The 24,190-nt window shown below is 32.6% G+C and overlaps 2 protein-coding genes and 1 long non-coding RNA gene across 3 annotated transcripts; all 3 read left to right on the top strand.

Moving 5' to 3' along the window:
• The first annotated feature begins 1,501 nt into the window (after positions 1-1,501).
• LOC107637581 (uncharacterized) lies at positions 1,502-5,299 on the top strand. Its single transcript, XM_016340981.3, has 3 exons — positions 1,502-1,564; positions 4,050-4,190; positions 4,990-5,299. The coding sequence occupies exons 1-3, from the start codon at positions 1,504-1,506 to the stop codon at positions 5,115-5,117; spliced, it is 330 nt and encodes a 109-aa protein (XP_016196467.1). The 5' UTR covers positions 1,502-1,503; the 3' UTR covers positions 5,118-5,299.
• Positions 5,300-6,612: 1,313 nt separating this feature from the next.
• Positions 6,613-7,872, top strand: LOC148566667 (protein FAR1-RELATED SEQUENCE 5-like). The gene is made up of 2 exons (XM_088483463.1): positions 6,613-6,688; positions 7,166-7,872. The coding sequence occupies exons 1-2, from the start codon at positions 6,613-6,615 to the stop codon at positions 7,870-7,872; spliced, it is 783 nt and encodes a 260-aa protein (XP_088339589.1).
• An 11,773-nt stretch (positions 7,873-19,645) lies between these two features.
• On the top strand, positions 19,646-23,684 carry LOC107637580 (uncharacterized). The gene is made up of 3 exons (XR_015880620.1): positions 19,646-19,782; positions 21,571-21,705; positions 23,417-23,684. It is a non-coding gene; the product is annotated as an uncharacterized LOC107637580 (long non-coding RNA).
• The last annotated feature ends 506 nt before the right edge of the window (positions 23,685-24,190 follow it).

Raw genomic sequence — 24,190 nt, 5'->3', positions numbered from 1 at the left:
TGGGCTGCTGTTTTGTTCTAAGTTCATAGTGAATGGATTCAAGGTATTTATCAAACATCAAGAGCCCCAAAAACACAGATAAACCAAAATTAATACACTAGATGAACCGAAAAAAGTGTATATAGCATTATTGCATAAAGCTAATTTGAAAAAAAAATGTTGTTATCAGTATTCAATTTCAGAAACACCTAAACATCAAGAGCCTCTCTCTATTGTATACGATTAGTTGATTCTTAATCTCGTCTCCCTTCCGAGTCATGTACCTTATTTTGGTATAAAAACCGGAAAGTTTGGAATAATCTTTGTAGAACTTTCCAACTTCTTCTAGTGTCTTGAAAATCATCCCAACCTTTGGGACAAATTGTTCATCATCAACACACACAAACTGTAGAATGAACCGAAAATATTATTAATATGAAATCATTGTATAGCAGTAAATGAACCAAGCATTGTCCATTATAAAAATTCGAATTGGAACAGCTGCCTCCAGAATGAATCGAAAATATTATTAATGTGAAACCATTGTATAACACTAAATGAACTGAGCATTGTCCATTATATAAATTAAAATTCAGAACACCTGCGTCTAGAATGAACCGAGAAATACTCTCTAAACAAAACCAATGTACAATACTAAATGAACCAAACATTGTATATATAAAATCAAATTTGAAAGACCTACGTCTAGAATTTAGAGATTGCATTCCATTCCATTCAATTCAATTTAGAACACCTGCGTCTAGAATTTAGCAATTCTATTCCATTCAATTCAATTCAAAATTGAATAATCTAAACCTTGTCTGCTTGATTCGATTCGGAAGAATAATTCAAATCGCTCTGATTCAACTGGTTTAAAGTTGAATTAGCATTCATTGTTTTGATAGGTTATTGAAATTTGAACACGAAGAAGATAAATCCTATGCGGATCGAAGAAGAAGACGAAAAATAATGGGAAGAAGATAAATGCAATGGAGATCGAAGAAGCAAACGAAGAACAACAACGAACAGCAGAGGAAAAAATGAACAAGAATGACGAGCAGTAAAGAAGAACAACGAGAGCAGAGAAAAAAATTGCAATGCAGATCAAAAAAGATTTACGTTGAGAAAGAAAATTTACGTAATTACGTTAATAGCAGAGGAGGGGGACGCGCGTGCATTTGAAATAACTCAGGAGGGGGAGGTACGTGAATGAAATATTATTTGAATGACTTGATTAGGGTTATTACATGAATGTAGAGTATTATTGTATAGATATACATCACAATAATTTTAAAATTAAATCATGGAGATATGACATTTAAGGAAAGCAGCTATATTTAAATGTCATAAATGAGATTACGTTTTTAATTATTATTGAAATAAATGCGTAATTTTTTATATAATAAATATATAATTATAAATATTAATTTAAATAAGATAAATTTATATTATTATTCTGTGTAGCATTACTCATCTATAAATAATGCACGAACACGCGCACTCAGACAAAGTACTAAACAAAACATGGACAGTTCTCTGGCTAAGCTTGGTTTCTTTTTCCTCCTCTTGGCATTTGCTTCATTAGGTAATTTGTTCTTCTTCTTTTCTTTTCTTTTTTCTCTTTGGATAACTTCACATAATTTATTTATATATGGAATTAATTAATTAACATTATCCCTAGCTTATGATAATCATCATCATGTACAGATTTCTTCATTCTTTTATTTCATTCAAATTAACAATCGTCTTTTGAAGAATGAAGACCACGGATGTTTTGGTAGTACGTTGTGGTCTTGATTCACTTAATAAAATAAAGAATAATGTTATAGATCTAAATTTAAAATAAAAGACTAACTTAATTGAATTTAATTAATAAAAAATTTGAATATATAATATTATTATAAAATAAATTAGTCATTGATAATTATAATATATATCACAACAAACAATCGTAATTATGAATTTTTTGTCATATTAAGCAACAATAATCCTGTAATTAAATGCCGAATAAAGTTGGTTTTATATTATATGCGAGTATGCAACTTACATTTGGTGGCTAGTGGATCATATGAAAGATGTTTTCTTTACGAAAATGATAGTATGTTAATGTAAAAAAATTTTAATCAAATATATCAAACTATGATCACAAATACTTTGTTTGAGTTATTGTATATTTATATGTGTCAGGATATATTTCAAACACAATATTTATTAACATTTGTTTGACGCATGTTTATTTTATATGTTCAATTGTGTTTTAATAAAAAAAAAATTTACATTCGTTCGACACGTATGTATTTATATTCAACTGTATTTTAATAAAAAATTAAAAAATTATCCAAACATAATTAAACACATTTAAATACTATTATTTCTCAGCGTATCTAACTTTAATCTTAACATGTTCCTTCAAATGAATTTAAAAATAATATATATTATTATTATTTATGAAAATAAAAAATATTTTAAATATTTTATATAATTAAAAAATATTAAAAAATTAATTTATATTTTAATTTATCTAAAAAATATTGTATATTTTATATATATTATGCCTATGTGTCTTATAAAAATTTAAAATTTGTATATCTATATCTGTCGTATTGTATTTTGTGTTAAAAATTTAAAATCAAAATGAGTATTTTTTTTTATTGAAAATTTCGTAGTCCTTCAAATAAATTATAAGGACGAACAAATATTCACTCTAAAATTAATTAACATTAGCCCAATAACTTTTTCGTATATAGATCTTTCGACTTTCATATTTCATTTAAGTTCTCTATTGTTTTGAAGATAGACCAATCACCAAGGATGTTTTCACAGGTGTCATGGTTGATTCGCTTTTATTTCCATATATGACTTCTTGTCTTGTCTGTTTTAGATGACTGTTATTAAGTTTGAAATTAAACTAAAACGAATAAGTTTCAATATACCAATCCTGGCATATATAGTGGCGCTTTTTCGATTTTGAGGATTTTCACAACCGCAACATATGCTATTTACTATTTAGTGGCAATTCTCAAGGCGGTAAGGTCGGCGGTTGACGAGCATGCCATATTGCCACATGCTCCCAAATTCACATTTATTTGTAATTCATCTCTAATAAATATTTGATACTCTTACAGAGATTCATTATTTTTAATTTATAACTTAAAATAAGAAATATAAAAATAATAAACACGTTAGTATATTTAGGATTTATTTGGGTAAATTATAAATTTATTTTTTGAATTATTTTTTTTAAATTAAAAAAAATAAAAATTTATGTTAAAATATTTTTTTATTAATTATATTTTAGTATAATAATATAAAAATATCTTTTTATAAAATTATAAATTGTAATTTAAATTTTTTTTTAAAAAAAAATTTCTAATATTTTTATTTTTATTATTAAAAATTTATCAAACGCGCTAAAAAAAAGGCACCCAAACAATTATTTAGGATCCACAAAAATCACCAGTATTTTAATGAAAACATATAAACACAATGAAAAAATATAGGGTATTAATATATTATTTGTCAATTTATTGTCAACAATAATTAATTATTATATTTTAATTATAATTAGCATTGACATGCATAAGGAGACATATCTATAAAGATACTTCTATTAAACACAACTATAAAAAAATATTTTTATTAGATACATCTAGAAAGATATTTTTTTTAAACACAATTATAAACTGACAAAAGTTGATAGAATCCTTATTAGTTACGTAATAGAATTGGAACACAATTAACAATAAATAGTGTTCCGAGTACGACTACCTTAGACGGGTGGAAGGTAATTGAGCTTGGAATGATGAGGTTGAAGCATATGTGTTTTTTCTAGTGAATAACGGCGGTTGAGAGTATATGCAAAGTATCACATATTATATGACATTTTAGACGCCTTATTATTCGAATCCGATAAAAAAAAAAGTGTTTGTATAAAATTATTTTAATATCTCTTTTTTCTAATTTATATTGAAGCTAAATACTTTTTTCACCATGTATTATTCAGTCACTACTATAGTATTATATATACAATCCGCTACTACATATAACAAGAAAATGGAATATATTTTCAGGTGCAAAGGCTGAATTAGAACATCCAAACGCAGCAGAAACCAATAAGTTGGATAAACGAGCATGCCTATCTAATGTGGAGTGTGGTAACGGTTTGTGTGTTAACCGTTTCTGTGATTATAGATCTGACTTCAAAGAAAAAGGTTAGTAATAACTAATAACCACCGTTCAATTTCATTCGGCCGTAAGTATTATGCTAATTTAGTCAAATATATTAAATTATTTAGTAAATCTTAGTTATTAATTTCACATAAAATTAATTGGATCTGAATTTTTATGGATAAATTTTCGAGGAGAGTAATATTTCTAAATTTTAAAGTAGTATGATACATTTTGATTAATATATATTTAAATAGTAAAGACAACAAATAAATAGAAAAATACAAGAAGGAAAAAAATTGAGAAAAGAGGACATGGCTGATTCAGTAATTAAGCATGTCTAATAGGTAGTGTTTGTTTTGAGATATTGAGATAGATACTGGGAGACTGAGATTCGGTATTATATTTGTTGGCTCGGAGATTGATACTAAAATTTTTGTCTCTGTCCTCAAAATTTCAGTATTTCAATACTTTCAAAAATTAGGGACACAAGGGACTGAAATTTTAGAGATGGAAATTGAAACTTTAATAACATTTTATACCTAAAATACCCTCAATTCAATTAATTAATTCCAATTTTACCTTTTTTTCAAATTAAATTAGAATTTCATTCTTGTTTCAATTTATATCTCTCACTTTACACCAAATAAAATACTAAAATTTATTTCAGCATATGTCTCTTGTCTCTATCTCTCAATCTCAATCTTTCAGTTTCTGTCTATCCACCAACTACTATCATAGCAACCAAAAACTAAAATAAAAAATTTAAGATATGAGAGGTAATGATTTATTTTAGAAAAAGGGGGCTAATTAAGCATTATGAAAAATGCATATTTTTTTCAGGGTTGAAGTTTGAAGCTAAAGATCCAAACGCAGAAATTGATATAGTTCTTTCTTGTGAGAGTGAACGCAATTGCCCTCCTGGCTGCCGTTGCTTTAACGCTCGATGTGAGTGCCATCATGCCAATTGATATGGCCATGTTGTTCTAGTTGCTGGCTTTGCTCTTTTTTTATTAAAAGAGAAAAATCAAATAAAATGTATTAGCCAGTTTTCTGTCTAAGAATTCAGCAAATAATCTATCTTAAATTAAATTAAAAATGATATTCTGTTTAATGTAATTCATATGCTATGTGCCCCTCTTTATCTATGAAGGTTGATCAGTATTTTTAAGATAACAACAGTATCATGGTTATAAAATCAGAATAAATTATATTTTTTGTTCTTAATATTTGTAATTTTTTTAAAATATATCTTAACGTTTAGTTTTATTTAATTTTGTCCATAATTTTTTCAATTCATTCAATTTGTGTCCCTAATATTTTACATGGAGTTAATGCCCATGAATAATTTTGACAAAAATTGAAAACACATTAGAGATAAAATTAAATGTAACTAAATATTAAGAATATTTTAAAAAAAATTACAAATGTTAAAGACAAAAAATATATTTTTTCATAAAATTGACATAAGATTTTTCATAATACGGAAGAGATATATATGGAAGAAAATTTATTTCTTCTATTTTAATTGCTTCTGTGTGTTTTTTTTATAGAATTATTGGGCTGTTACGTTTTTTCAAGAATTTTTATGTTATTTTATGTAGAAATATCTATGCTGTTTTTTATCCAATATTTTTGTGTCATTTTGGAGAGACATTTATGTACGTGTTTTTTTTTTAATTCCAAACTTTTACTATTTCATTCTCTTTGGTTTTCTATGTTGAGCTGATAAAATTTCTATCATGTTCAACTATGATTATGGCTTGGAAGAGTGATGCAACTAGGGAACGAATAAGTGGTACAAATTAAAGATGACATCAATAAAAAAGAAGTGAGCAATGAAAACATATTATATGTGTAAGCTACAATTTGAAATCTATGTAAGTAACAATTTAGGATACAGAGTGCGGAGTAGTTTAGAGTAGGATGTATGTATAAGTATAAAGTATGTGGGGATCGCCGGAGTGGAGAAAAGAAAAATAAATGAACGAAGGAAGAGAGAAATTAAAAGAGAGAAGATCTAGAAGAAAACTAGGAAAAAGAGGAAGGTAAAACTTTTAAAAGAATAACAAAAAAAAAAAAAAAAGAAGGGGAGTGTTAAAACGGAAAAGTTCTGCATACAAGTGATTAGGGCTTGTAAGCATTACAAGTCAATTAACCCCTAAACTCCCAAAACGCGCTGCAAGTGTTACGTCCTGTCCTTTACACACGCTATATAAAGATCCCGCGTATATATAACTACTAAATTTAAAAGATTTGTTTCCTTCTTCGTTCTCATTCTTTCCAAGTTTGCTCGTTCTTCTTCTCACGCGTCTTCCCCTTTTTTTTTCTATCGTTCTTTTCCCCTCCTTTCTCACTGGTTTGTTCTTCGTCACCGACGTTAGTTCCTCTCTCTCTAACTCCTGCTTCGTTTTTTATTCGATTTTTTGTTTTCTGAAATCAAAGTTTAAACTCGTTTTGAAGATAATGGATGATTCAACCTCAGATTGTCAGCTGAATCAGGGCGAAGTGGATTATGAATTTGAATCTAACGAAGTTCCTGAGATTTGATTTACATACGATTACTCTAAATTTTGTTGCAGTTATTTGTATAGCATTGTGTAACTGAATAGTTCGTGAACATTGATTGTGAAACTAACGCGTGAACATAAATTTGTGGATTGAATCTAATGTATTAGTTTTGATTAATTATCTGCAATTTATAGCAGACGCTCGGGTGTAGATTAGAATTTTTTGGGTGTATTTTTTGGGGAAAAGTGTGGGTGTATTACAGTTTATGACTTTTTTTTGTTATTTTAGTTGAGTTGTTGCCGTTCGGGTGTATTATATCAGACATGATTGGGTGTATTTTTAGTTTTTGACACGGTGTATTCTGCATCCTCTCTCTGTTGTTGATGACCAGTTTGTTCCTATTTTAGTTGAGTTATTGTCGTTTGGGTGTATTAGATCAGACATGATTGGGTGTATTTTTTGTTTTTGACATGGTGTATTCTGCAGCCTCTCTCTGTTGTTGATGACCAGTTTGTTCCCAAGGTTGGAATGACCTTTACTACCCTTGAAGATGCTGAAAAATTTTACAGGAACTACGCCAAGGCTGCAGGGTTTTCTACAAGAGTTTGGAGCACAAATAGGAAGGGAAACGAGATTAAGAATCAATTGATTACATGTAGCAGAGAGGGAAAATGGAAATCTAAAATATCTCCGACCGAGAAGACGAATCCGACAGCCGGTTTAAACTGTCCTGCAAGAATTTATATACACACATTGAAGGATGTTGGTGCTTGGATCATTTCAAAGGTTGTGCTGGATCATTCACACCCTTGCTGTCCAAGTAAAGCAGAGATGCTCAAACAGCACAGGGAACTAAGCATGTCCATTCGTCGTACAATAGAGAATAACGAGGAGGCTGGTATTAGACCAAGCAAAACTTACCAATCATTTATTGCGGCTGCCGGGGGTCACCGCGAGTTAAATTTTATTGAAAAGGATGTGAGGAATTACATTACAAGAGAAGTTCGTAATGTTTCTGAACAAGAAGATACAAAGAAATTCGGAAAATATTTGTTAAGAATGAAAGAGAAGAATCAAAATTTCTTTTTTGAGCTTGAACTCGAGGAGGATCAATCGATTAAGCTAGCTTTTTGGGCCGATGCAAGAAGTAGAGCTGCCTTTGAGTATTTCGGAGATGTTATTTCATTTGACACTACCTACAATACAAACAGATAACAAACTGTCCCTGTTTATGATGCTAAATTAATGTATTTTTATGAATCCGCGGCAGAGGTGTATATTGGGTATTTTTGGGTGTATACAAAGCATTTGTTGGGTGTACCTAATGATTTTCTATTCTGCACTATGGTAATTTGTTTCAGGTATAATTTGGTTTGTGGTTCTTTTGTCGGGGTGAATCACCACGGTCAGTCAACACTTCTTGGATGCTCTTTGATGAAAAACGAAGAAATTGAATCATTCAAATGGTTATTTCAATGTTGGCATCATTGCATGGGAGGAAATGCTCCGAAAGGGTTTCTCACCGATCAATGCGCATCAATGAAAAGGGCTTTAGAGGCCTGTATGCCAACAACAATTCACCGTTGGTGTATTTGGCACATCATAAAGAAGATTCCAAGCAAATTAAACGGGTACAAGGGACATGCAGAAATTGAACAAGAAATGAGCGAAGTTGTTTGGAACTCTCATAGGAAAGACTCATTTGATAGGAATTAGAATGATTTTCTGCTGAATTTTGGTCTTGTGGACAACAAGTGGCTTTCAGGTAATGTTTGTTTAAAATCTGCAACAGAGGTGTAAATTGCATATTTTTTCGGGTGTATTTATAGTCTGTGTTTGGGTGTATTCTACAGATCTCTATGAAGACCGTCATATATGGGTTCCAGTCTATCTGGATCACCACTTCTGGGCAGGGATGAGAAGCACACAAATGAGCGAGAGCATGCATTCATCTTTTAACAAGTTTATTTCCCGGAACAGCTCGCTTATTCAATTTGTGAAACAATACGATAATTGCCTCGGAAGCAGGGAGCAAGCAGAGAGAGAATCAGATGCTGCAAATTTTCATACGGTCATACTGTGTGCAACCAAATCCTCCATTGAAGCTCAGTTTCAAGATGTGTACACTCATCAAAAGTTTAGGGAAGTCCAAGCACAATTCAGAGGAAAGGCGAATTGCATAACTAGACTAACGAATTCTGCTCTAGGCTATTCAGTATACGAAGTTGGAGAACAAGTTTCCAGCTCAATATTTTTTATTAACAAGTTTATGGTTACTTACGACTCAGTAGCAGCCGAGGTAAAATGCCAATGCTTATTATTCGAGTCAAGAGGGATACTGTGCCGTCACGCACTAAGCGTGTTAAGCTTTGAACGAGTAAGCCAAGTGTCACCCAGATATATACTGGAATGATGGAGTAAGAAGGTAAAGAGGCAACACACACACACATCAAGAGCAGTCACGACGAGCCACTGTTGGAGCCAAGAAGCAAGAGGTTTGACCAATTGGTTTTTTGTTCGCAAAATATTTGCGAATTTGCATCAGAATCGGAGGAGCTGACTGCAATTTTGCACCGTGCGTATGATAACGTCATGGTTGAGATGGAATCATTGAAAGCCAAAAAGAAGGGGACATCTTCTTTATCTCACGAAGACGCCAATTTTGAATCCGTTAACGAGCTTCAAATCCCTCTAAAGATTCGAACAAGAGGACGTCCAAAAAATAGGCTAGGTTTAAAGTTGGGCAAACAGATTGCAAATGCCACAAGGAAGAAGAAAACGAAAGCTTTAAACGAGGTAAAAGTGATGTTCTTTAAATACGTGGTGATTGAGTTTAATTTTCTCGTTAATAGTTTAGCTAATATGTGAGTTTGTTATATTCAGTTAAACCTCTTTGATGCTGTATCAGTGGTGCATTCAAATTCCAGCCAATATCAAGCACGTGTTATGAATTATCAGTTCAGGGTACCAGCAGCAGCGGATAACCCTTTGGGTGCATAGTTACAGAATATGGGTGTAAAAGTACTGTTCGTTTGGGTGTATTTCTGAATTTTCTTGTATTTCACATTTTACATATATATACATATATATACTTCAGAACCTTATTTTTATGTTATAAAATACTGTTTGTTTTTTTTACAACGATTTAAGGGTTTTATGTTATAAAATACAGTTTTCATATAGATGGTTTTAAGTGTTTAGGTTTCAGGATTTTAGGGATAAAGCATCAGGGGGGATAAATGTATGGGTGCATATTCAACTTTCTTTGGGTGTAAACAATGTGAGGTTATGGGTGTATATTTGGTTTGATGTTTTTCCTGATATTATAGTACCTGTAATTCAGACATTTTGAATACAGCAGAGAGAGTTTAATTATTGAAAGAAATTTTACAATAAACTGGATTATAATTGGCAATTTTTTACAGTATGTGTTCAATTTGTTACAAGACTATATAGCATTTACATTAATCAGTGTCAATATCCTTAGAATCTATCTGACAATATGGACTCAATAACAATGAGGATGACTTGGACAGTCTTATTGCATTACTTCCCCTAATGGCTTCAGCTTTGTCTAAATTCATGTCATGGAATAGAATCCGGGAAGCATATTCTACTCTAAAGTGATCCACCTCGTCCTACAGTTAAAAAGAATATTCTGTTTAATCAACCATGTTAATTGAGTAATGTAATAGAGAGTTATTTAGTTTTAAACATATTTACCTGTGTCCAATTGTCCCAGTCATACTTCCGCCTTTTAATGTTTGTGGGCTCAAATATCTCAAGCTACTTCATTACGTAGATAGCACAGTCATAGCTGAAAACAAAGAAAATAAATTACAAATTACATATAGGAAAGTTTAATTTTCAAAGTGAAAGATTTATACCTTGTCTTTTGGCCCGAGATATGAAGGTATGGTGGTACAATTTCCTTGTCCTTGTCCCTTGATTTCAGAGGTGCCCCCAGCATATACTTTAATTTGTGAAATTACATATCCCTTAAAAGATGAAACAAATCAGTAATACATGGATAATTTCAATAATGAGATACACCCAAAGGAGCACAAAGTTACACCTTATATTGAACAGAAATACACCCAACTATTAAAATACAGAACACAGAAATAACTTACAATGAATGTATTCAGGGTAGTTCTCTCATCGGACGGAGATTTCGTGTGATATGGGTCGACTATATAAAATTTTCGCTTTCTTGTATTAGCGAACCATAACCACCAATGCTGTGAATGGCAAACAGGTGCAAATATCTTAAATATGTTCAGATTGAACAGTGTTTTAGTTTATTTGGCACATAAGTAAAAAAGAAGCTACAGAAAGAAGCTACAGAATTTGTAAAGACATGCCCACCATGTCAGAAACATGCCAACTTTCACATCGCCCTGCCAAAAGAGCTCATCAGTGTAACTTCGCATTGGCCGCTTGCAAAATGGGAACTTGATCTTCTCGGACCCTTCCCCCAGGGATCAGGACAAGTTAAATTCCTCATAGTAGGGATAGACTATTTCACAAAGTGGATCGAGGCAGAGCCCCTAGCCAACGCCACTGCTCAAAGAAGCCGGAAATTCCTATATAGAAACATTGTCACAAGGTTCGGGGTTCCACACTCCATCACCACAGACAATGGCACTCAATTCACAGATGCAGGCTTCAGAAAGATAGTAGCCGACTTAAACATAAAGCACCAGTACACCTCCGTGGAACATCCGCAAGCCAATGGACAGGCTGAAGCTGCCAATAAAGTCATATTGGCCGGGTTAAAACGGAGATTACAAGACGCAAAGGGAACTTGGGCAGAAAAGCTTCCATAAGTTCTATAGGCGTATCGAACGATGCCACACTCCACCACAAAGGAATTCCCCTTCCGGTTAGCATACGGAATAGAGGCAATGAATCCAGTAGAGATTGAGGAAGGATTGCCTAGAGTGGTTCATTACAATGAGGGAGCAAATTCCCAACTTCAAAGGGAAGAGCTCGACCTACTACCTGAAATCCAAGACAGAGCTCGGATCAGGGAAGAAGCACTAAAGCGTCGAATGGCTTCCAGATATAATCAAAGGGTAGTGCCGAGAAGTTTCGCAGAAAATTATCTCATCCTAATCTGAAATGATATTGGAACAACTCGACCAGGAGAAGGAAAGTTAGCAGCAAACTGGAAAGGACCCTACCGAGTCATAGAAGTACTTGGGAAGGGCTACTATAGACTGTCTGAACTCGATGGACGAGAGCTTCCCAGATCATGGCACGCCTGCAACCTAAGAAGGTACTACAACTAGAAAAAGTAAAGATCTCACTACTGGATGCACTCTTTTTCCTGAAAAGGTTTTTTAATGAGGCACCAAGTTGAGACTCAGACACTATCCGACTTAAAGGGATGAAAAATTCCCACATGTATATATTTGCACTTTCCTTTAATAAAATATATTTTAGATATTCTACAAGTTTTCAAGACGCATTAATCTGAAGCATTCATCGTCCGATTAGAAAAGCAACAGATCGGCATAAAGTGAAAAGCAACTTCACTGCACGATCACGATAAAGACAATCATCCGATAAAGGTGAAAACGCGATTCACCTAAAAGACGATCTAAAGATAGCAACCACCTTCTACAAATCGACAAAGATGAACACAGAATAATGTAAGAAGTTATCGAAAGTGATCCGAAAAAGAACCTGACGAGGTCTTATGGATTGCTAAATAATAACTTAAAGACTGGCCGACGTAAAGAAGAAGGACCAAGTCAACCCAAGTTACAAGTAAACCCTGGAAAGAGGTCTGGCCAACCCTATTAAAGAGGATTACTTTAACTTAGAAGGGCCCGACATAACAAAGTCATCTTAAAATGAAAAAGTTATAGAAGTAATCCCTGAAAGAGATCTGATAAAGATCCAAGAAAGAGGATTACAAAATAACTTGGAAGAGACCGACATAACAAAGTCGGTTTCCTACAATGAACAAGTTATAAAAGTAATCCCTGAAAGAGACCTGACAAAGGTCCAAGAAAGAGGATTACAAAAATAACTTAGAAGAGGACGACGTAAAGAAGTCGGCCTCCTACAAAACAAGTTATAAAAATCCCTGAAAGAGACCTGACAAAGGTCCAAGAAAGAGGATTACAAAAATAACTTAGAAGAGGCCGACGTAAAGAAGTTGGCCTCCTACAAAACAAGTTATAAAAGTAATCCCTGAAAGAGACCTGACAAAGGTCCAAGAAAGAGGATTACAAAAATAACTTAGAAGAGAACGACGTAAAGAAGTCGGCCTCCTACAAAAACCAAGTTATAAAAGTAGTCCTTAAAAAGAGATCTGGCAAAGATTCAAAAAAGAGGACTACAAAAATAACTGGAAAGAGGACTAACGTAAAGAAATCGATTATGAAAGTGCTAAAGATACAAGAAAAAGCGAGAAAACCGAAAAACAAGTTGGACCCACACAGCCACAACTTCAAAGGATCCAAGCTACAAACAATAAGTACAAAGCAATCCAAAGAGGCCGAGCCGCAAGATTCTAACACTCTCAAAAATCAGAAGAGATACCAAGTTAAATGCAAAAAAACGTGATATAATCTACAAAAGTTAGAAAGCTTCAGAGGCCACCAAAATCTACCTCAAAAAGCTAGAAAGCTACCTTTGTTTTTCAAAATAAAAGTTGCTAGGCAAGCGACTAGAAAGTGTCAGCAGTTAACAAAACAATAAAGAGTTTAAAAGCCCACAAGCCGGGCCAGCTACACAAATGTTCAGAGAGAAATCAGCAAACATCGGGAGCCTTCTTGGCAGCATCATTAGGGGGAGAAGGAGGGCGAGTCTGAATAGGCACGGCATCCACAGTTCCATCCTCCCTGTTCAGAATCTGGCAATCCGGATCGGCTACAACCGGAGGAGCTGAAGAAGTCGACACTTTGGCAGAGGACACAGGGGGAGGTTCAACATCATCATCCTCGTCATCAGGGACAATCTTGCCATCCCTGACAACATTATCCAGGCTGAAGAGGGTAAGGTCGGCCTCGGGAGCAATAACCCGAACTTGTTCCTTCAGGTTCTCGTAAGCAGCAGTCACACTGCCAACGAGATGACCCTGAAGCTCAGAGTAATCTTCCCGGGCACTCTCCAGCTCCCCCCTCAGACGCATCACCTCCCGATAAGACGTAACGTAGCTATCCTTATGCATCAGTACCGTGTCCTCGGCCAGCCGCACAGAAGCTGCCAAAGCAAGAGAATTCGCCTTCTCGTTCTCCAAATCCTTCTCCAACTTGGCAACCTTTACCTCAAGCTCCTCTTTAAGGCCCTTCATCCGGTCGAACTCCTGCTTCGCCTCCTCCATAAACTCTTTGGTGGCATGAAGAGGAATATTCTGAGCAGTTCGGTACAAAGCAGCCCCCATATACGCCATTTTTACACTGTTTCGGGCCATAAATTCCAGATGGCGAAGGATAGACACATCGTCCATAGGAAGAGCACCGTAGGGACCGATTTGCTGATCCACGAATTCGATCACATTGAAGTCGGGAGCATCAAAGTTGAAAGGCTCAGCCGTTTTTTGTTTTTTATTGGGAGGAGCTCCAGAAGGAGCGGCAGAAGTTGGTGGAGGGTCAGCCAGACGAACTCGGGGAGTGGGGATCACCCTCCTCACCCCAGGAGAACTCGGCATGGACGGCTTCACACGTACTTGGAAAGATCCCTCCCCGGCCGCCTTGGCCGAGATGTTTTTAGCAGCAGTCGCCTTCTGTGCTCTTTTAAAAGCCTTCATGGATTCATTATTCTTCATTGCCTCTGCAAATAAAGCACAACAGTAAGAAATTAAGCTGCAAGTCGGAAAGGCATTTATAAGCAATATAAACAGATAATAAAGGGAAAATCAGGAACGCAAAATACCCAGCTCGGTTTGAAGAAGATAAGGATTGGTTAAAAATTTTTTGTATCAAAATGGGGAGGTTGACCCCAATGTTCTTCCAAGACGGTCACAAAAGCTCGCTCAGTTTCATCCAACACCTCCCACGTGTATCTGGACACTCTCACATCTTTTTGCCATTCCAAGGGAAAGGCGGGCTCATCATTTTCATCCAGAAAAAAGGGCCGAGCTCTTTCAACAGCTCGGACCTTGAAAAAGTAATTTTTAAAATCGCGAAACGATTCGTCAAACATGGAGAAGACCTTCTTCCCCTGGGAAGATCGAAAGGAGACCCAAGCTGCCTTCTTTTTTACTACTCCAGGCTTCGTCAAAACAAATAGATAGAAGAAGAGAGATTGCGAGGCAGGAATACCGAAACCATCACACAACAATTGAAAAATTTTCATGAAACCCCAGGAATTAGGGTAAAGTTGAGAGGGAGCAACATTACAAAACCATAGCAGGTTGGTCTCAAATTCAGTAAAAGGGAGGGTGATACCCAGCTGACCAAAGAAGAAGTCATAAGCATAGAAATAATGGCGATCTCTAACAACCCGAGTAGAGAAACAAACTCTCTCTTCAGAAGAGGGAGCGACAAGTTCATAATTCTTTTCATCACCTGCACTACTACAGACCCTATGAAACTGCCTAAGCTGCGCACAAAACTCGGAATCAACCAAAGAAACACACATAAGAACCATTGAGTCCACCCAATCGGCCATGCCCTCAGGAACCTGGGAAGACATCTCTACAACGTTATTGCGAGAAGACATGAGACCAACTAATCCTACAATAAGAAAAGAAGAATGGATTACTAAAAAGCATCTCGGACAAAGGGTGAAACAACTCGACTAATATGATACAGAAGAACAAAAAGGAAAGGAAAACCCTAAGACTCAAACCAAAGTCCTGGGGCATCCTTTGGAGGCAGTAACAAAGCACCGTTTCAGGAAAAAAACTACCGCTTACATTCCAGCATCTCTCAAACAAGAATAGAAGACCTCAAACAGCGAGCATTTTCATAGGAGAAAGACAAAATGCAAAAAGCACAGAAAGTCATCAAAACCACTATCTTCCTACAGTCTATCAGTAAAGAACAAGCATGCATCCCCAAACATCGAAGCACGACAAGTAGAAAGCATCAAAGATACTTCCTTTTTTAGGATCAAACAAAAGTATCACTCAAAGCTTCGAAACCAAAAGCACTAACAACAGGCAGAAGCCCTAAAAACAGCAAGCAACAGGAAAAGCGAAAAATCATGCAAAGAGGCAAAGAAACTATAGAACACACCACGATCAGGCATAAGCAAAAGCAGAAAGATCCAAACTTTCTCCAGCCAAAATCAAAACTTTCTCAAAATAAATGGCGTAAAGAAAGGAAGGAAGAAGAACCAAACCTGGAAAATGGGAGAAAAGCTGCAAAAAAAAAGCAGAAAAACGGAAAGCGAAATCCAGAATCACCCCTCTTCCACGAAAACAGCAACAAAGCAAGCGTCGTAGGAAGGAGCTATGGACTCAAAGCCAGAAACAGAAAGTGAGAGAGTAAAGGGAGAAGTTACGAAGAAAGAGTGAAGAAGAGAAACCGTTTTCTGAGTGTAAAGTTCAAAAATAAAGAAGTTAAGGGAAACGGGGCAATTAATGCCAAATTAATTGGGGCATTAAACCCTCGCACGTTCCCCATAACAAAGCGCTAATACAAAAGCGCGCGCTTTTAGAGGAAAACGTTCTACATTCAAAAAGGTTCTACAAAAGAGGAAGTCGACAAAATGCTCGAGTTCGGCTTCACCCGAGAAGGATCGAAGTCCTAAAACCAAGACTCGACCTCCAAAAGAAAGATCGAGCTCGAGCAGGGGCACTGTTCATACCCTGGGTCAAGCTATCCGACCCGGGATGATTGGCGACAAAGCGACCGACCTCTTCAGGTCAGACTATCCGACCTCTTCCCAAAAGAGCTCGGCCAAATCGACAGGAAAGCCCGAAAAATGGGCCCAACTCAAGGAATACGACCCAGATCCAAAGGCAGTCCAAGCCTATAGAGATAAGGGCAGTTCCATTGAAGATAAGCTGACCTCGCCAAAAGATAAGATAAGATAAGATAAGATAACTAACTTATCTTATCTTATCTTATCTTATCTGGCTGGAGTTGCAGAGGGAGAAAGGTGAATCCGCTCATGATGCGTGGAAAGTAGGGGAAGAGTCTGATTCAAAACCGTCTGCGATAGATCACGTCGAACTGAAGCACTTAAGAAAGAAGCTGATAACTTTTGGTTGATTTGATGCTCATTCTGACACGGTTCATATAAAGTCACAGCACAGACATAACCTGGTTGCTGCTACTAGTCAGGCTCATCAAATGCAAACATGGCTCTTGTTGGCCCCATCTAGAAGGCCCGGCCGTCAACTGCTTATCCTGCAGATGCGGCTGACCTAGATCTAGATGTCCTATCAATAGCGAAGGAAGTGGCTGAACTCGTTCTTTGGGACTTGGACTCTGACTTTCCGTACTCGTCCCTGAACCCAATGGGGAATCCGTCCCTTTCAGCCCCTGAACCTAATGAATCTGTTTGGTACGCTGAGGCTTCTCCTTCCCCTGAAATCGGCCGTAAACAGACACTGCTTGAAGACAAACCTCTCTTTCCAATCTCGTAGGAAGTGGAAAGGAAGTAGCTTGTGCTTGGCGTGCTCTAAGCTCCGAAGCTGATGTTCGATTGAATTAACCTCAACAACTCGTGAAAGCAGTTTCACTAATGGCCGAAATCCTTCTTCGCGCACAGCCAGACCTTCTGCTCGATTGTTTGTTGCGGAAGAAGGCTGGAATCTCTCTCTCCCTAGCCCTAGGATAGAATGTGATCTCTTTCTCTCCACTCCTGGTAGTCGAGTGGCTTATAGCTTATGGGACAAAAGAAAGACAGTCGATTTCTCTTCTATCCTTTCTTGACTCTGCTGACATTCCGCCTTCATCTTTCTTAGGGTTGAAAGAAGAAAGGAGATGTCCTGGTTCTCTCCTATCCTTTTCTATACATATAGTAGCGCCCACGGGCCAGCCATAGATAGTCGAAACTTTTTCTTATCTTATCTAAAAAGGTCACTCTACGACTACTATAAATACACTGGAGCACCTAAGTATAACTCATACTCTGATTCTACTAAAAACCTGCTTAATATCCGTGCTAACTTAAGCATCGGAGTCTCTTGCAGGTACCCCCCACCCTCCGGTGACCAAGGATCAGCAGTGCAGCAAGTCCAACAAGTCGGACACAATAGCTCCGGCCGCCACCAGCCAGCCGGACACGCCATCTCCGACCAAGTACAGAAGATCTCATCCGATATCGACCTCCAGTTTCAGATAACTCCCGAAACAGTTAGTATTCTCAGTTTCAAAAAATGAAAAAATTTTGTGGTGTTTTGCATTATATATTAAGAAGCAGTTGTAAATTTTTTATTCATTAAAAAAAAATTATCAATTGAATTGAGAATGAAAGAGTAAAGGTATGTGATAGAAAATATTAGATAAATAAATTATTTTTATAATTAAATTTAATTATTAAAATGATTTAATCATATAATATCATCGAATACAATAAATCGAAAAGTTAAAAAGAAAGGGGAAAAAGGAAAATAAAGAGAGAAGAGGAGATGATCAAGTGAAGAGAAGTCAATGCGAAAAACAGGGAAAAGAAAAAGTATCCTTGTTTGCATGCAGGGTTCCGCCCCGGCTAAGAAGAAATTAACGTTACGTTAATTATCAAAATATTAATGTTACATTAATTATCAAAATATATTAAAAAATGTAGGATAATTTACGCTAATAAAATAAATCGAGTTTAAAATTATATAAATATTCTAAATTAGAATTAGTTATACGTTTTATCTTAAATATTTTTATATAATCGAATTAAATTAATTTAATTTACATTATTTACATATAAATTAAATTAAATGTATTCAATTTATTATGTATATATTGTATTAGTAGTAAATCAAGTCAATTTTAATTAATATTATTTGATTTATTATTGATACAGTGTAAATATACAGTAAATCGAATTAGTTTGATTAAATCAAATTAATCATTTATTTAATAACTTTAAAACACAAATATAAATAAAAAAATATTTTTATTTAAATTCAAATAAAATATTAAAAAAATCAAAACGAATAAAAATAAAATTTTAATTTTTCTATGTTAATTCAAATTCTTACATTTTTATAAATTTATGAATTTTAAATGGAATAATAAACAATTTTTTAAATTTTATTAAAATTTATTTTTGATTCATTAGCATCTAAAAAAATTATTGTCAAAATTTTTGATGTTGAAAAAATTATTAAAATTGACTTATTGGATATATAGGTCCATAAGTAATAACTTTTTTTTTTTTACTTTTAACTTATGAAAAGTTATAGTATTAATGTTTGGTGCAATTTTCAAAATCAAATTATAACTTAAAAAACTATTTAAGTGTTTATGGAAAAACTAAAAAAAATGACTTTTCTTATAATAAAAATTTTTTTATCACTCTTCTTTTAAAATAAGTACTTTTAGGATTAAAAAATTAAATACAAAATAATTTATTTATAGACTATTTTTAATATAAATATTTATTATTTAATCTCCTTTTTTAAAAGGAGTTTAATTAAGCTCTTAGGGTTCCTTTGAGAAACTTTAAAAATTATTTTTTTGAGCTTTTGACTTATGAAGAGTAGTAATATTAATATATAGTACAATTTTTAAAATTAAATTATAGTTTTTTAAAAAGTTATTTAAGTCTTTATAAAAAAGTTGAAAAAATAACTTCTTTCATAATAAATTTTTTTATCACATTTTTTTTAAAGTAAGTACTTTTAGAATAAAAAGATTAAATACAAAAATAACTTATTTATAAATAATTTTTAATATAAATATTTATTATTTTAATTTTTTTAAAAAAATAACTTAATTAAGTTGTTTATTTAAACTGGTTAGTCAAGTACATGTTATTTCTAATTAACTAGTATATTTAATTTAAATAGTTGAATAATAGTTAATGCATTTAAAATATTAAATAATGTAATTGTTAGAATCAATGAACCTGAGTCATGATTCAAGTATAAAAACACACGTATCACCCCAAGTATTGTACAAAGAAAAGAAGAGCTAATCTCTACTCAACGAAAAATGAACAGGTTTTTGGTTAAGCTTGGTTGTTTTGTTGTCCTCCTCTTGGTTTTTGCTTCAGGTCATTTTTTCAAACTTCATATAACTCGTCTATACCTGTAGGAAATATGATTTTGTAATAGCTTTTGTGATATTCCTAATTTCTTTTTTCTAATTTTCCCTGTAATAAAAGGTATAATTGCTCCGATCCAGCTAAAAGTAAAGATTTAAAAACTTCTCCTTAATTTTTTTTTTTTACAGGACTGATCCTTATTCCTTCATGCTTCTTTCTTTCTTCTATTTAAAAGCAATATAATTTTTAAAATTTCAACCAACATTTAAAATCAAAATAAAAAAAATTATTTATAGTGTAACTTTACAAAATTAAAGTAATTATTACAGAAAATTCTTTTATTGGTATACGATGATAGTATCACATCAAAACTTCGTTTACCAAATATCCACAAGCACGCAATATTCCGTTGAATTCATTCTAAACTTTACTGTTAGTTACTTAACTTCCTTTGCAGTGGCGGAGCCACGTTATGAGAAGGGGGCAATGGCCCCCCCAAACTAATAAGGTGTGTGTATAAATTTTTAATTTTTTAGTTTAACTTCTTTTTAATTTTTAATTTTTCTTTCTTCTTAACTTATATTTTTTATGTTAGCCCCTCCCAAAATAATTTCTAGCTCCGCCCCTGTTCCTTTGTGAATGAATTATTTTCCTTGAAGATGGATGAAATTATTCCAATTACCTGTTAAAAAAATATCTATCCATTATTTATTAGGTTATGTTTATTTTTGAGAACATGACAAAATAAGATAATAAAAAAAAACAGAAACATAGAATTTAGTGTTTTTGTAAAAAAAAAATTATAAAAGTATAATTTATTTTCATTTTTTTTCATTTAAAAAATTTAAAAAATTATATAATAATAAAAAATATAATTATAAAAATTAACAAAAATAATAAAAAATAAAAATAAATTATGTTTCTATATCTTTTTTATCAAGATAAACATAAAATATACTAATTTAGTATTTTTAAATATAATATTTTTATTATATATTATTTATCAAATATAATTTTATATTTTTATGTCTTCTTTTTAATGTCCTATCCTTTGAACAAATGCAACCTTATTTATTAGCTTAAAGCAGTTATCTATATTTATCGTACCATATCGAAAATTCTTATTTATTGGTTCCTATCCGGCTATCCCCCTTTCCCGGAAATTAAAATACCTTTTTTCACATATTGAGTACTCTTCTATTAAGGAAAATGTAATGAAATATTTAGTTAAAAACAGAACAAATATCTTACTGTCTTGATAAGTTCTTCCTTGTTGCACATATATATTCTCTCTTAGACCGGGTTTATTTTTGAAAACAGAATAAGATAAGATACTGTAAATAAAATATAAAGAACAAAAATATAAAATTTTGTATTTTTTGTATTCTATTTAATGATAAATTAAAACAAATTATAAAAATTTAATTTATTCTTATTTTTTTCATTCAAAAAATTTGAGACGAAAAATATAATAATAAAAAATTAACAAAAATAATAAAAAAATAAAAAAATAAGTTGTATTCTTTATTAGTGTCTTCGTATCCTTTCTGTCAGTATAGACACAAAATACACTTATTTAATATTCTTAGATATATTATCCCTATTTATGTCTACTTTATCAAATTCAATTTTGTGTCTTTGTATTTCTATTTCAGTATTTTGTTTATGTAAACAAACACAATCTTAGAGTTTATATTAAAACTATGTACTTTTTTATTATTATGAATTATTCAACCGCTATAGTATTATTTATATAACCCACTATTATATTTAATGAAAAAATGGAATATATTTCAGGTCTAAAAGCTGAATCAGAACATCCAAACGCAGAAACAAAGTTGATTCAACCATTATGCACATCTAATAAGCAGTGTGGTGACTGTTTATGTGTTAACGGTTTCTGTGATTGTAAATCTGACTTCAAAAGAAAAGGTTAGTAATAACTAATAACTAATAAGCAGGGTTCAATTTTATTAGGCGGCATTAAGCTAGGAGTTTTTTTTATCGGTTACAACAGTTGACGTTCGAACTCGAGATCTCTAAATAAAGAAGGAGAGATTATGCATTTTAAGTATAGTTTGTCGGATAGTTGATACGTTTTGATTGATATTTAAACATTAAAGATAAGAGTTACAAAAAGGAAATTAATTTATTTTTTGTTGGATCACTAAATACTAATCTAGTTGAATAAGACAATAACAAATTTGAATTGGTACATAGACTTTCAGAATGTGTGTAAGCCCAAAATCTAGCCCATGATCCACCAATTGTAAGAGTCGTTAGAATAGAATTCCTGGTCTAACCAAAAAAGGGAATACAATTCCTGGGCCTCGAAAAAACCTTGTTTTCGTTCATTCTTCATTATTCTCATTCCCTCTCAAATGTAGTATGTCATATAAAAGCAAATAGTTTTGACATGAACCTAGGTTTCCACTTTGTTGATAAACCATGTACAGGTCTAAGGGAAATCATCTTTTTTTTTCCACGGTATCCTAAAATTCAGTAGGTCAAAAATTAATCCGTTATGGATTAGAGTTTTATTTAAAAGTTTATCGTTGTTCAATGAATTGCTGCATGCATAAAATGAAATTTAAACTCCCAATATTTAGTTAAACGAATTAGTGAGTTAACTACTAGACTAACTTAACTTAATTAAATAAAATCATCTTTGATGATGTGAGAGGGGTCATCTTGCCCTCCATAGTATCGAGTATGTAATTTTGAGCTCCGGTCCCATTTACTTACAAAAAAAAAAAAAGAGTCACTTAGATAAAGATGTCAAAAACGTCTTTTTTTTTAAGATATTTTTAAAAAATTAAAATTTAACACATATAATCAATTAAATTGTATTATTTTTATTAAAATTAGACTGGACAAATCAGTTTAGCAAAAAAATTAATAAATTAAATTTTAAATCGGTATAAATTAATATCTTTTTATAAAAAATTACTACAATTATATATATATATATATATATTAGTTTTGAAAATTTTAAATTCTAACTCTATAACGATAGAGAAGAAAATGGCTAGAATTTAGAATTCTCAAAATTAATATATATAATAAGAGTATTTAAGTTATTTTTTATAAAAAATAATATTAATTTAGACGAATTCAAAATTTGATTCACTATTTTTCGGTCAAACTAATTTGTCTGACCTAATTTTGACAAAAATAATATAATTTAAGTGATTATATGTGTTAAATTTTAATTATTAAAAAATATCTTTAAAAAAATACGTTTTCTGCATCTTTATGAAAGCATCCCAAAAAAAATCATATATTATGCAAATGCGTAAAAAAAATGACAAAGGAGGGTGTTTTGTGTGATATATCATATAACCCATCCAAGAACATTATTGAATATTGATTAAGTAATCCTGTCTAATAGTAACCACAAAATAAAATAAAAACATTTTAAAAGAAGAAAAGGTAATTATTTATTTTAGAAAAAAAGGGGCTAATTAAGTATTATGGAAAGGATAACGTGTATTCTATATTTTACTTTTCAATGGGGAATAAAGTAAAAAAGAAAGATATTACACATGTTCTCTATAAATAATAAAATATAGTAAAAATCTCTTCTTTTTATCTAATTGTACTCCTAAAAATTTTTTTTTTACGGAAAATGCATGTTTTTCAGGGATGAAGTTTGAAGATTTCAGGGATGAATTACAGCTGAATATGCATTGTAAGCATGATTCCGATTGCCATGGCGGCCCCGGCTGCTGGCCCCGTTGCATAAACTTAAGATGTCGATGTGGAGAATTCCATTGACCATGTTGTTCTATTTGCTGGCATTGCTCTTTGTTATTAAGGGAGAAAAAATAAATAAATAAATAAATGTTATATAGCCAGTTTTCTGAGTAAAAATTCTGCAAATAATCTACCGTTAATTAATAAAAATAATATTTTGCTCAATATAATTTATATGCGTATTTGGCCTTTATCTATGAAAGTTGATCAGTATTTAAGATAACAACAGTACCAATAATTTAACATAAGATTTTTCATAATACGATGTTTATTACTTTACCCTTTATTATTACTACTATACATATCATTATTCTTGTTAAATAATAATAGTGAAAAAAAAGTGTATTAAGATGGTGTTAAAATTAATAATGATGAGATATGACATGACATTGGAATAAACATTAAATTATTGGTACCACTTCGAGACTACTCGCTGCCATACACATATTTTGCCTGGAATTAGAGACACTTTAATGGGTTGGTACATATCATTGTCTTCCCCGATTCAGTGTAAGGAGGCTAGCTAGTTTGAGAGTGGTATGTAAACATTAGCATTTAGCACCACAAAAAAAATATATTATTACATTGTCCTCCATAAATTAAACAAAGGCACTTCACTTATTATTATCATTATTGAAGCTCCTTATCCGTTCCAATAAAT

This window comes from Arachis ipaensis, chromosome B4 (genome assembly GCF_059453495.1).
Source record: "Arachis ipaensis isolate K30076 ecotype BB chromosome B4, ASM5945349v1, whole genome shotgun sequence".
Taxonomy (NCBI): Eukaryota; Viridiplantae; Streptophyta; class Magnoliopsida; order Fabales; family Fabaceae; genus Arachis; species Arachis ipaensis.
This window is presented reverse-complemented; position numbering and strand designations above follow the sequence as displayed.